This window comes from Henckelia pumila, chromosome 1 (assembly GCF_033568475.1).
Source record: "Henckelia pumila isolate YLH828 chromosome 1, ASM3356847v2, whole genome shotgun sequence".
NCBI lineage: Eukaryota > Viridiplantae > Streptophyta > Magnoliopsida > Lamiales > Gesneriaceae > Henckelia > Henckelia pumila.
Window position 1 is genome coordinate 63,406,237 of NC_133120.1, and position 13,780 is coordinate 63,420,016.

Here is a 13,780-nt window from a genome sequence, read left to right on the forward strand (position 1 = left end):
TAACTGTTTTGTTTTATTTCTATTGGGCTTTATTATAACTCTAGCCCAACTAGAAAATAGATGCCTCATTTCAGATTTCCCCAACCCAACTTGCCCAACTATATATCTTTCTATATTGGTAAAATCAACTAGTCTCGAGCTACAGATGTTTTGTAATCTACCTGCTTTCTCAAAAACAACATGAACTATGTGATTTCCTTTAAAAAAAACAATAAAATTTTGTAGAACAATTTGTTTTTGAAGCCTTGACAAAGGTTAATCAGGCCTATTTTCATAAGCCCAAGTTAAAAGGATGGCCAATAACCCGTCCCAACATCTGGTTCACTGTAAAATCTCGTACGGTCCCGAAGGGTTTTCGACTGATATTTCAAATCTCTGCCGCCCCGCTCTTCCGCGATCAATTCCAAATCGAGGCCACGATGAACGCTCCGGTCCTCGTCCTCAGTAAGTCTCTTTCTCTTCCAGTTCCATGAATGTTCCTTCACATTTTTGCACTGTTAGCTCAAGTTTTGAGCACTCATATTTCGGCATTACGACTGTGGTAATCTACTTATGTCTTCATTTTCAATAGTATACCTTAACTGTGAGGTTTTAGAGCTGAGATTTGCTCCTTTGACATTTGCCAAGCGTCCATTTTGCTAAAACATCCGCGGTTGGAATATTATTAAACATGGATCGGCTATATCAACAAGCTATGGGAACTAAATGCTTCGTTATTATAAATGCGTGGCCTTTCATGTTTTGATCAGGTCTAGGAATTGGTCTGTGGGAAGTTTTGATGGACCAAGGACTATGTTTCATTCCCAAATGAAGATTTACATGAAATGAAATACTTATTCCAGTTTTACCACAAAACCTACACACATTTGAGCCCAACCACATGTTGGATAGTTGATATTGTATAGGAAAGAGAAATGTGAACTCAAATATGTCCTTTTTAATTTATAGATATAAATGTAGTTTTGACTGATATCTTAATGTTTGGTTGAACAGAGGATTCATTGAAGCGGGAGTCTGGAAGCAAGGTGCACCATGCCAATATCCAGGCATCCAAGGTAGTTTGCTTATCTTCTTGTTGTTTTTTCTAGCTTCTTACTCACTCACTCAGGCCTTCAATGGAAATGTGGTTGCATAGTCTCTGAACTATATCCTCCACATTTTCTCAATGAATGTATAATTAACCTGATAATTTGCCATTCCTTCTCGTATCTTACTGTAGCAAATTGTTTTCATAACAGACAATTTAAATTTTAAATGGAGCCCCACATTCTGATAAGTAGTTATAACGACATTCTACTACATGTACCATGAAACACTTTCCGTTAGAGCCATTGGTGTGATGTTCAGGAGTTTGGGTGGTTATTTATTGTTTTTGTTATCATTTTAATTCTTTAACTTTATTTTCATGTGAGATGAGTGGAAGTTTGCTTTTGAGAGAGTGTGCATGGTCTGAAGGACTGCGATTTTAAGCTAGTCAATGCCAGTTAAAAGTGAATTATATCTGCAAAGTTTAGGCTAGTTCATCCTGCAACTTAAGACTTATGTAGGAAATTTTACCAATTAGTTTCAATCCAATTAGAAATTGCCGAGGACAATTATTGGTCAAATTGATTAGTTTATCATGATAACTATTTTTCTTGCACCACGGCTGGATTCTGGAAGTTATTGAAACAGAAAAATATTGGTCATTACGGAATGTAATGGGTTTTGGATAACCACATTGCTTCAGTGCCTCAGTAGAGCATAAAATTCTCATTTAAATTACCTCACGGTTTCCTTGGGGGAGGGGAGGGTCTTGGTTTAACCTGCTCGATGATTTCCCAAATGTATTTTGTCCAATTGCTCGTTAACCACTATTCTTTTGGTTGCTCTTGACAGGCTGTTGCTGATATTATACGTACCACTATGGGTCCAAGATCAATGTTGAAAATGCTGCTTGATGCTGGAGGAGGTGATTTTGTTGTTCATTTAACATGAACTATGTTTAGTGTTCAAGCATGATTCTGTAAAAGAATATTTCCCACTTGGAGATTGTTGAAGAACTTCTCTAATCATCATTCTTTGTTAGCTAATACTTTTTTTTGATAATTACAGGGATAGTAGTGACAAACGATGGCAATGCTATTCTTCGTGAATTAGACGTTGCGCACCCAGCAGCGAAGGCATTATTTCTTTGTTAATCTTTACGTTTTAAGTTGTTCAACTACGTTGTTTGATCTTACGTAAAGACATCTAAGAACTATGGCTCACAATTGCATTATTTCTATAATAACACAGTTCGTCGATGGTTTGTTGTTCCTTCAGAGTTTTGTAACTGTGAAACCGATAGTATTTTTCATCTGGGTGTGGACTAGCAAGCACCTTGCTGAATTTGTATCACTTTACTGCACTCTGATCTGCCTTTTTTAAATGGTTGCAGTCAATGATTGAACTAAGCCGGACTCAGGATGAGGAGGTAGGAGATGGAACCACATCTGTCATTGTCCTTGGTATAGATTGATATTACTTTTATTCAGTTTATTTTCTCACGATTTTTCTTAAGTTTTGAGAGCCAATTTTCATTCTGAATTTCTGATGAATTATAGTTGTGCATTTGCTGCAGATATACTGTGTATGTGCATTTTTTGTGCATGTTGTAGGGTGTATGAATTTGCACTGCTGAATATATTTTGACATGCTATCGGACTGAGCACTGTTTCTATGTTCTTGTGAAGTGTGTGTGATGTGTATCACTGTCTGCCGTATGCATATGAGCATTCTTATGGTGGTTGCTTATAGCTGAGAGAATTCTTGTTTATGGCAACTATGAATAAATGATCATGGATTTTTCATTGATTAACATGAGAGTCTTCACTCAATTTTAACTTACTATAATGCATTGATTTACGTTCTCGTTTTGTTCTGATGTGATTATTGTGCTTTCCGTTATTATTTTAACTAACTTATTTTCTGTAATTTATTTATTGTAGCCGGTGAGATGCTCCATGTTGCTGAAGCATTCATCGATAAGAACTATCATCCCACTGTCATATGTCGAGGTAGTATTAGTTACTCTTTAATATTCAATATTGCAGCTCTTGAGATTATGTATGTGGATGATTAAAGTTCCCTTCCATTGTGCTGCAGCATATAATAAAGCCCTAGAGGATGCTGTTTCCGTGCTTGACAAAATTGCATTGACTGTAGATGTCAATGACCGTAAGTTTATTGCTTTTTTTTTCCTTGCATCCTGTACCTCATGTTTGACTATTGTTTATTTTCTAGTGGTATGTTAAGTCCGTTTACCGGAGTATTTTGGTTGTGTGCATGTTTAGTGAGGCAACACTTTGTGAACCCAACTTTTGATTTATAATTTTAGAATTGGCTACTACATTCAGATATTATCTTAAAATGCTATTAGCAGGATATGTTTTCTTTGTTTCTTGCAAATATGATGTTTGTTTGTTTTTTTTTTCAATGTACGAGTGATAACACCGTGCATAATTCTGTATTTCTATTGGAAATAGTAAGCTTGTTAATTTTGTTTCGGTGAACCAAATCTAATCTGAATCCCTAATTTTTAGAAAATCATAATCCAATACTTTACCTACTCTTTAGTTTGATTTCAATTTTCACTTATTCTTTTGTTCCACCGGGTCAATTAACCAAGCAATGAACACCCGTCCTTGAATCAGACAAGCTGAAGTTTTAATCCAAGCTAGGTTCAAGATGGCTAATTGAAAGGTTTTAATGAATCACTTAGCAATATAACTAATGATTAGGTAGTACTACTGTTTTTCTTCCTTTGTTTGTTCTTCTGGCTCTTATACTGATATGTTTTTCACGTGGCAGGCTCAACTATGTTAGGGCTTGTTAAGAGTTGTATTGGCACAAAGTTTACCAGTCAATTTGGAGATTTAATCGCCGTAAGTATTTTATGATTTGCAATTTATCAACCCTTCAACAACAATATGGCTGTTCCTCTGGTCCTCTCCTTTTATTTCCATTCCACTATTTGTACGTTTATTTTTATAATGATTTAGACATGCCTATGGATAGGAAATTATGAGATAATATCAAATATAGGTCACTCTTTGAGTATACCTGAACAAAGATCTTACAGAAATTTTATTTGGTTCATTATTAATTGAAAAGCGGCATATACCAAGTTGAAAGCATAATTATAATTTATCAAAGACAAGATTGAGCTTCCAAATTGATTCTTGATATGTTTTGTTCGTTCGTTCGTTTTCCCTTTTCCTGTAAGTTTGGTTGGAAGGATGTCTTATCCTCCGTTTGTACATTTTACATTTAAACTTATTATCATTGATGAAACTATGTTTATTAAAAAAGAATAAAAAATTATGTGTGTTAAAATGAATGTTTGTTTCGTGACTAGTCTACATAGAACGAATTAGTGGACAATCTAGTAAATTTTGAGAAACACTCAAAAATAGTTTAATTAGTTTTATTATATTTTTCAAAGGAGGGCTCCGAACATTATTTGATATCTTTATATGTATTGCAGCTGCCCGTTCAAGTTTTTTAGGTAATGCTTAACTTAATTTTTTAAAGAAGCTTGTCACAAGGATTTGTAAACAACTGCAAGTTCAAGAGTTAAACTGAAAGTGAAATATATGAACTTATGCAATATCTGCATAAGATCAAGTTTAATCCATTTTAAGGTGGTAAAATTTGTAATACCATGATGTATTAGGCTATTAGCTACCTTACGTAGAATGATAATCACTAGTTCCTACTTTAAGGATAGGTCCACATAACGCTTAACGCCATAGCATAATTTCCAGGAGAACTGTTAAAAATAGTGATTTGCTACCACTATTTTGATAGCACACTTTTGATAGTAAATGTGACTGTTGCCGAGACTGGGTTCGGAAAAGCATAAACATAATTTTAAAGTAGTAGAATCCAAGTAGGAGGCTGGTTAGAAATTGGGCAGAGGGTCCACGTAATGGGTCTAGACTGAAGTAGGACTGTATCGGGCGTAGTTTGGAACTATTCCATCGGAAGGCCAGGTTGATCTTGTATCATGGTTCCTAGCACTAACAATATGTATGCATCAAATTGTCCCCTAACCTAGACCCTAGTAAAATTATGTTTAAATTGCATTTATTATTGGAACTTGATTATAGAAATTACAACTTTGTGAAGATTTTTACAAAGCTTTTGAATGCATGGGGTGTTGGTTACATGGTTATCAGAATTGTAATCGGGTTGTTCCATGCTAACTGCTCAGGACTTAGCAATTGATGCAACAACCATTGTTGGTGTTGATCTTGGCGAAGGATTGCGTGAGGTGGATATAAAAAAGTACATCAAAGTAGAGAAGGTTCCTGGTGGTCAGTTGGAGGACTCAAATGTTTTAAAAGGAGTAATGATTAACAAGGATGTTGTCGCTCCTGGAAAAATGAAAAGAAAAATACTGAATCCTAGAATTATTCTACTTGATTGCCCTCTTGAGTACAAGAAAGGCGAGAACCAAACCAATGCTGAATTGCTGAGGGAAGAAGATTGGAGTGTATTGCTTAAAATGGAAGAGGAGTATATTGAGAGCCTATGTGTGCAGATACTAAAGTTCAAACCAGATTTAGTGATAACTGAAAAGGGCCTCAGCGATCTGGCTTGCCATTATCTTAGCAAAGCTGGTGTCAGTGCAATCCGAAGGTTAAGAAAGACTGACAATAACAGAATCGCCAAGGCATGTGGTGCAGTTATTGTTAATAGACCTGATGAGTTGCAAGAATCTGATGTTGGTACTGGTGCTGGACTGTTTGAGGTGAGGAAAATTGGGGATGAGTTCTTTGCCTTCATTGTCGACTGCATGAATCCAAAAGCATGCACTGTACTTTTGAGGGGTGCCAGCAAGGATCTTCTGAATGAAGTGGAAAGAAATTTGCAGGTATCTGTCAGATTTTATGCCCATTGTGATTCTATGGTTGATTTTCTGATTTAAACTATGACTGTACACAGGATGCTATGTCTGTAGCTAGAAATATAATTAAAAATCCAAAACTTGTTCCTGGTGGAGGTGCTACGGAGCTGACTGTGTCAGCTATGTTAAAACAAAAGAGTTCTTCAATTGAAGGCATAGAAAAGGTGATCAGTTTCTTCCCTGTACTTCTCAGGTTGTGTCTATGTTAATTTTGTCGGTCGTTAATCCTCAACTTAGATTATGGCCATTTGAAGAGCATGTATCAACTTCATAACATAAAATGTCATCTGGATGGATATGGGTTTTTCAGATTCCGCTTCTATACTAGATTGGAACATTATCATTTTTCAACTTTGTTTTGGCTGCATAACAGACAAGTTTTTCACAAGCATTGCAAACAAGTTGGTCTGCTCGAATGTTTTTCGAGTTCATACATATGAACAACTAGTTCATGTAATTGATGATATAAACCCCCCAAGTATTCTTTCTTAATTCAATTTTGCGAATGACTTGCAAGATCTGATTGTGAGTTACTAAATGGTCAAATGAACTTCATATTCGTAATTATTGTTTTAAAATAACCAACTAATTCCTATCGGGATTTGAAATTCTGTTGTAATATTTTTTATTTGTGATTACAATATTTGTGCTATTGGTTCACTCAAAACAATCAAATGATAGTGGGAATTCTCTGTGTATACGAACCCACTGCATTGACGATCAAGATTAGCATCTCTCTCAATCTTATGTTTGCATGATGAAGCATGCTTTGCAGCTAACTGTGCATCTTTACCTTATCTTAATTACAGAAATTTAAAATCTAGTTTTATACATCATTATGAACAGTGGCCTTATGAAGCAGCAGCAGTAGCTTTTGAGGCTATTCCAAGAACTTTGGCTCAGAACTGTGGTGTCAATGTGATTAGGACTATGACTGCCTTACAAGGAAAGGTGAAATTTCCTTCATATCCTGCATTCTCGAATCTGGGAAGAAGCTATTCGTATGTTTGTTATTTATTTGTTTTTATCCTTTTAGCATGCAAATGGTGAGAATGCGTGGATTGGAATAGATGGAAATACTGGTGATGTTGCTGATATGAAAGAGCGGAAGGTGTGAATTTTGAGAATAACCTTCCCTTGATGTTCATTTTATCAAATATTTTCCAATTGTAAATTCATTTTGATGGTATACTGTATGTTAGATATGGGATTCCTACACTGTGAAGGCACAAGCATTCAAGACAGCCATTGAAGCCGCTTGCATGCTTTTGAGAATCGACGACATAGTTAGTGGGATCAAGAAGAAGCAGGCTCCAGGAGCTGGCCAGGCTCCATCAAAGCCGAAAATCGAGGAAGAGGGTGATGCGGATAATGAGCAGATGATTCCTGAGTGAGAGTAAATGCCAGCTTAGCGTGTAGGGGATTCTGTGTTTTGTTATCAACTGGTGTTGGTTGCAAGTGGATTTTAATTCTTTCGGCCCTTTATCAAGGTTTTTTTTTTTTTTTTTTTTTTTTGGTTTGGTTTGGTTTGGTTTGTGGTTTATTTGAATCCAAAAGATTTTGGGGGGCTTTATTCCATTTCTTGATGGAATTTTGACCAGTCTATCGGTCCTTTTTCCCTCGAAATTTTAGAGGGTCGAGAATTTGGAGGGTTAAAGCCCCAACGATATTGGTACAAACGTATCTGACCTCTGAAACAATAGATGCATCCAAAGAATGTTAGTATGTTTATGACCAGCCTTAAGCACGTCCTTAGTTATTACACACTCATAAAAGCAACTTTATTTAATTCTAGGGATCCGATGACGGAGAATAGTAAGCAAATGTATAAAATTACTAAAATAACGATGCATCAAAATTCCTAAAATTAAAACTTCATATATATTATTTCTGTTTAGTAAGATTGAAGTTTACATTAAACTAGATTAGCCGTCTTTTCTGTTACAAATAACTTATGAACACTTTATAATCATCTGTCGATCCTAAGCTTATTACAAAGATGCCCGAGTTCAGGCCTTGAATCCCGTATCTCTTGTAGATGTGCTGTGGATATAGGATCTAAATGCGATCAAGAAGAAGAATCGCCTATAGAACAATCAGAAAGAGAGCTGATTTATCAGACTATAGTTCGGGATCCAACCACAATTTACAGTCGATTCAGCTTCAAGCATATGGAGTTTTGAATTACGGACGATGATAATAAGGAAAATGAGACCAACCTTAGGGCCTTAACACCCATATCCATGAGGTGTGCTCGTTGTTCATCATTATAAACCATATCCATGATATATTGTACAATATATCGTCTCTCAAATCTCCTGCCCCTGCACACCTTTAAAGGGAGGAAAGAACTGAACCACAAGAGGAATATATTTTTTCATATATAGGACACGAGAAACCACAAGAAGAATAATAACAATGATGAATCTGTAAATTTGTAGGATAGCTACCGAAACTAAATATCATGGTTGTGCTTGTTCACCTCCAACCAAATGTTGACCTCTTCTAGGCGACCATAAGTGTCTCCCACATGGCAATGACTTGGCTAATCAACCAACATTCACTACCTTCTACCCTCCCGTTCCATTTAGCATCCACACCTATGGAGATTTGCATGCTGTGGTAATTCCTAATCGGTATCTATATTTTCAACAAAAATAAATGCCAATATACACACCAACAGCTATAGTTTGCAAATATGTCACTACATCTTCATCAGAATGCCTACCCATCCTCTGTACACCATCTTCTAGGATAGTAAACGAGGTCGTAGAAAGGGAGGATGCATCACATATTGATTAAACATATGTTAATACCAGTAGCGTTGCAAACATAAAATCATCTTCTCACGACACCTAATAATTACATCTCTTTTATACACAATAATGATCACGTACCTATCTATAACCGAGTCGACATCAACCTTCCTCTCAGGGCCACGAACAAGAATAGTCACCCATTCTCCGTGCTGCGTCATCAGAACTCACATTTTCTTCAACAGAAGTCTGGGGGTATGAACTTTCGATCAATGATCGCGGTACAAGTGATGTTGGCATCGCTGCTTCGAGTCTAATGCAAATGATGGCCATAGCGTACTCAACCCCGCCAAACCCTGCAGTGCTGTTAAGCAAAACAAAAAGGAACATTTAAAAGTGGCTTTAGTGTCCCTGATTATTATCAAGATGTCAGATGCAAGAAGGGATGTCTGTCATGTGCAAATTTCAGAACCAGTTGGTTATTTTAACAAATTTTGTGTAAAATGAAAATAGTTCATGCAACATCAAAAGCTGTCGAAATATAATACGTGGTTAATGAGAGCAAAATAGTATAGAGGCTTCGGCACAAAACAAATAACAAACTTTTAACATGATTTTCCCAATTTCAAATTATAAAGTAGCTATATCATGGATGTAACACTTGGCCATAGTTTTACCAATTTGAATATCTTTCTCTAGTTAACGGGATCCTCCTATACGAGATATTGTAACCTTTCATGCGCCAGAGCTGCACATACCTCAGCAGGAGCCTTTACATCACCAACAAAAATATTCTCCCAATACCCTATATATGACACTGGCTTGTTCTAATGCAGGGTTATATTCTTCACGGTGTAAAAGCATCCGACCACCAGAACGTGTAATCTCAGATATGATATCCTCTTTCAAGCGTGCCTCTAGGTGTTCGACCTGTGAAATAAGACAGTATTTAGGTAGTATTTTGGAGAGCTTCTAGGAAGCACTTCTCAACTTTTTCTTAACAAAATTTTGAAACTTTGTAAAATTTTGTTAAAGAAAGGCTGAAAAGTGCTTTATAGAAATTCTACCAAACACTACTTTAGTATGTGTAACTTCGTCAGCCATATTATATTTTGAACCATACTTTGAATTGATGGCATACCACTGAACCTGTAAGTCCTATGTGTTTGAGAGTATCGAGAGGCTTATCTAATTCCCTAATTACAAAAGGAATATTGTTCATATAAACCACAGCTTCTTCATTGGTTTATCAATTTTCCAAAAAAAGTATTTACTTGTTTGGCAATTCAAACATCCCTATGACCTAAATATTTTTTTATCCAAGGCCATCCTAGTACACAAACCTATTGTGCACACGCTGCACGATCACCTAAACCTGGTATAAATCAGATGGCTCATTCTGTGTTATAAGACTTCCAGTTCATTGTGTAAAGAAACATCTAGGTACATTGTGGACATGCCCGTGATCCACGGATTTGTATGTGCCTCGATGTCCTTTTTTCTTTTAAGAATAGAACCTTTCCCCAAAACAGAACCATTACGATCCTTCACAATTGCTTCCATGACAGCATCTCCATGTTGAGATTCATAAGGAGCTCTCAACTCCTCCTACATTCAAAAGTAACATCTATCGGAAGGTAGAGAAAAACATAAAACATTCAGTGAATACGGGTGAAAAGATTACAGGAACAGAAAAGAACCGCCCAGGCCTCAGTCTGATTGACCATTTCATTGCTTGAACCTCTGGTTTTTGATGTAACCGACTCTTAAAGGTTTTTTTTGGCTCTCCATCTTCGCAAAATCCATCAAATGCTTCATTTCCTATGTATGCTGAAAATGGAATTAACCGAAAATAACGCTCCAAGTACTCAGCACCGCGATTTAGTGCCACCTTTCTTTCTCTTGGTTCCACATGTTGCTGATTAAATGACTTTCTGTATTGTAAGACGTCTTGCCGTATGTTCTGCAAAACCGAACACTGATCGATTATAACATCTAAAGCTTTTCGGCATTCCACCCCATTGTCAAATAATCTTGTAATCTTCCACAAAAATAGGATGTCATTTATAAGAACATCGAGTTTGATATTGCATACAATGATTTTATGAAAACGCGCAGTTTTTGGACGAGAGATACACTTGATCGATGGACTCGAGCATATTGTCCAAAGACTCGTTACAATATTATGGCGACAAACGGGGTTGAATCGATCAATGCTAGACTACCTGAAGAGAGAAAGCTTCCAATCATTGCGCTTTTAGATTCTTTGCGGAGACTGGCTTATCTTGGTTTGCCCGATATCGCCATGCATCAATTACACCTAACACTAATTTGACCCCTGCCATCAAGGGGATTCTTCGTAGGAGATGATGCCCAGGGAATGCAAGTTTTTGAATTGAGACGTCTTGAGTTTGATGTTAGGAGCGATCAACATTCGACCATAGTGGAACTATATTAAAAAAGATGCACGTGCCGAGTTTTTGATATTGATAGAATCTCATGTGCTCGTGTCATTGCAGCCAGTTGGTTAGCCAAGATTGATTTATATGAAATGTGTTGAGAGTACTATTCTACGATGACATGGTGCATGGTTTACTCAGATGTTGTGTATCCCGTTCCTGAAAAAAGTGAATGACCACGTAACATGAATTTTTCAGTGGTCCTACCTCCTTGTTTAGAAAAGAGACTTGGCAGAAGAAAACAGAAGAGAATTCCTTCAATTGGTGAATTCAGCAGAAGGTAGAAGCACATTCAGCATTGGTACCAGGAGCAACAAGGGAAACTAGTGGATTCATATATTAAAACATGTACGATTATAGAACATACTTGTGAAATTAGCGGATTCATATATTAAAACATGTACGATTATAAAACATACTTGTGAAATTAGCGGATTCATTTGTTAAAACATGTACGATTATAGAACATACTTGTGAAATTAGCGGATTCATATGTTAAAACATGTAGGATTATAGAACATACTTGTGAAATTAATGGATTCATATATTAAAACATGTACGATTATAGAACATACTTGTGAAATTAGCGGATTCATTTGTTAAAATATGTACGAATATAAAACATACTTGTGAAATTAGGGGATTCATATGTTAAAACATGTACGATTATAGAACATACTTGTGAAATTAGGGGATTCATATGTTAAAACATGTACGATTATAGAACATACTTGTGAAATTAGGGGATTCATAAGTTAAAACATGTACGATTATAGAACATACTTGTGAAATTAGCGGATTCATATGTTAAAACATGTACGATTGTAGAACATACTTGTGAAATTAGCGGATTCATATGTTAAACATGTACGATTATAGAACATACTTGTGAAATTAGTGGATTCATATGCTAAAATATATACGATTATAGAACATACTTGTGAAATTATCAGATTTATTTGTAAAAATATGTACGATTATAGAACATACTTGTGAAATTAGCGGATTCATATGTTAAAACATGTACGATTATAGAACATACTTGTGAAATTATCGGATTCATTTGTTAAAATATGTACGATTATACAACATACTTGTGAAATTAGCGGATTTATATGTTAAAAAATGTACGATTATAGAACATACTTGTGAAATTAGTAGATTCATATGTTAAAACATGTACGATTATCAGTCAACATTGGTCAAAATTATGTAATTATGTTTCAAAATTATTTAATTATCGCTCAAACTTGTGAAATTAGTGGATTCATATGTTAAAACATGTATCATTAGGCCATCTCCAATCACAAACACCATTTTGGTGCAAGTTCTGCACTAAAATAGCGTAATTTCTGCACCAAACACTACATCCATCTCCAACCCATTTACGTCAAATCTTACACCAAAAAAAATATTCTCGGAATATTCTCTTTATTTTACATATATTATTCTTATCATTTATTTAAAGCGTACATTAATTATTTAATTTCTATTGTTATATTTGTTATTTTTTGAGATCACTAAACAATTAAATTATGAAACCAAAATTAAAAATTAAACTGTTAGTTGAACTTATTGAATTGTTAACAATGGTAATATTCCTCCAATAACATTATATTAATCTCAATAATGTTTTATATAATTAAATAACAAAATCATAATTGAGTTATGCAATTTATTCGTTTTATCAGAATTATTAAAAATTAAACATGAAATTTTTTTATTTGTATATATTATTTACAATGATAAATGATATTTTTTCTTTGAACGACTAAATAATATGCAAAATGATCATTGCAAAAAATTGTAACTAATACCACGTGGCTCTGATAATTTCTTATAACAGTACATGCGGTAAGTGTTAGGAGATTCTGACAAGTGACATGTAAAATTACTTATCCAATTTTCTTATTCTTAAAACATTTCTGGTCTATTAAAAATCTAGCCGAATGTATATCTGTAATGTATAATATCATCTTTAACTTTGATTTTACTAACTTATGATTCAATGGGGTATGTTTAAATTTATCATAATATTTCTCAGTCATTGGTATATTATAATGATTTTTAAGACACTATTGAAAATTTGTTATGATAGTTTTTAATATATAATTTACAATGATAAGTTATCAAATAATTTGTGGGAATAAGCATGTATAAAAAGAGAGTGAATAATAATATATAAGAGAACAAAAAGAAAAAGAAAATAAAATGTAATAAATAAACAAGAAGTAGAACAAGAGTTTTTTCTTTAAAAAACGAAAATGATGAGTACAAAAAGAAAAAAAAAATGTAGAGTTCCGAAGAGTTGGAAAAAAAAAACAAGAACAATAAATTATAATAAAAAATGACATATGTATGGAGATGATATATCAAGCTCTCAATAATTAGGATCTAATTAATCATTTTTGAAGGATAAATATCGTTAATTATCTCCAACTAATTTTTTAGTTGGCTAGATTCTATCCATTTAGATTTATCCATACTATATTTAGTAATATTTTTTTTATAATTTTTTTTTACTAATATGTCTTTATTAAGTATCCCTTGAGAGTTGTGCAACCATTTGAATACATTAAATATGTATAAAATATGAAGTTTGTACATAATTTACTTTTCCAATTTTTCATAAT

The 13,780-nt window shown here is 34.6% G+C and overlaps 1 protein-coding gene across 1 annotated transcript; it reads left to right on the plus strand.

Moving 5' to 3' along the window:
- The first annotated feature begins 287 nt into the window (after positions 1-287).
- Positions 288-7,532, plus strand: LOC140888258 (T-complex protein 1 subunit gamma). The gene is made up of 13 exons (XM_073295946.1): positions 288-444; positions 994-1,055; positions 1,879-1,951; positions 2,095-2,162; positions 2,420-2,489; positions 2,970-3,038; positions 3,127-3,198; positions 3,832-3,905; positions 5,237-5,899; positions 5,971-6,096; positions 6,779-6,883; positions 6,969-7,043; positions 7,135-7,532. Exons 1-13 carry the CDS (start codon positions 420-422, stop codon positions 7,324-7,326), a joined length of 1,674 nt encoding a protein of 557 aa, XP_073152047.1. The 5' UTR covers positions 288-419; the 3' UTR covers positions 7,327-7,532.
- The last annotated feature ends 6,248 nt before the right edge of the window (positions 7,533-13,780 follow it).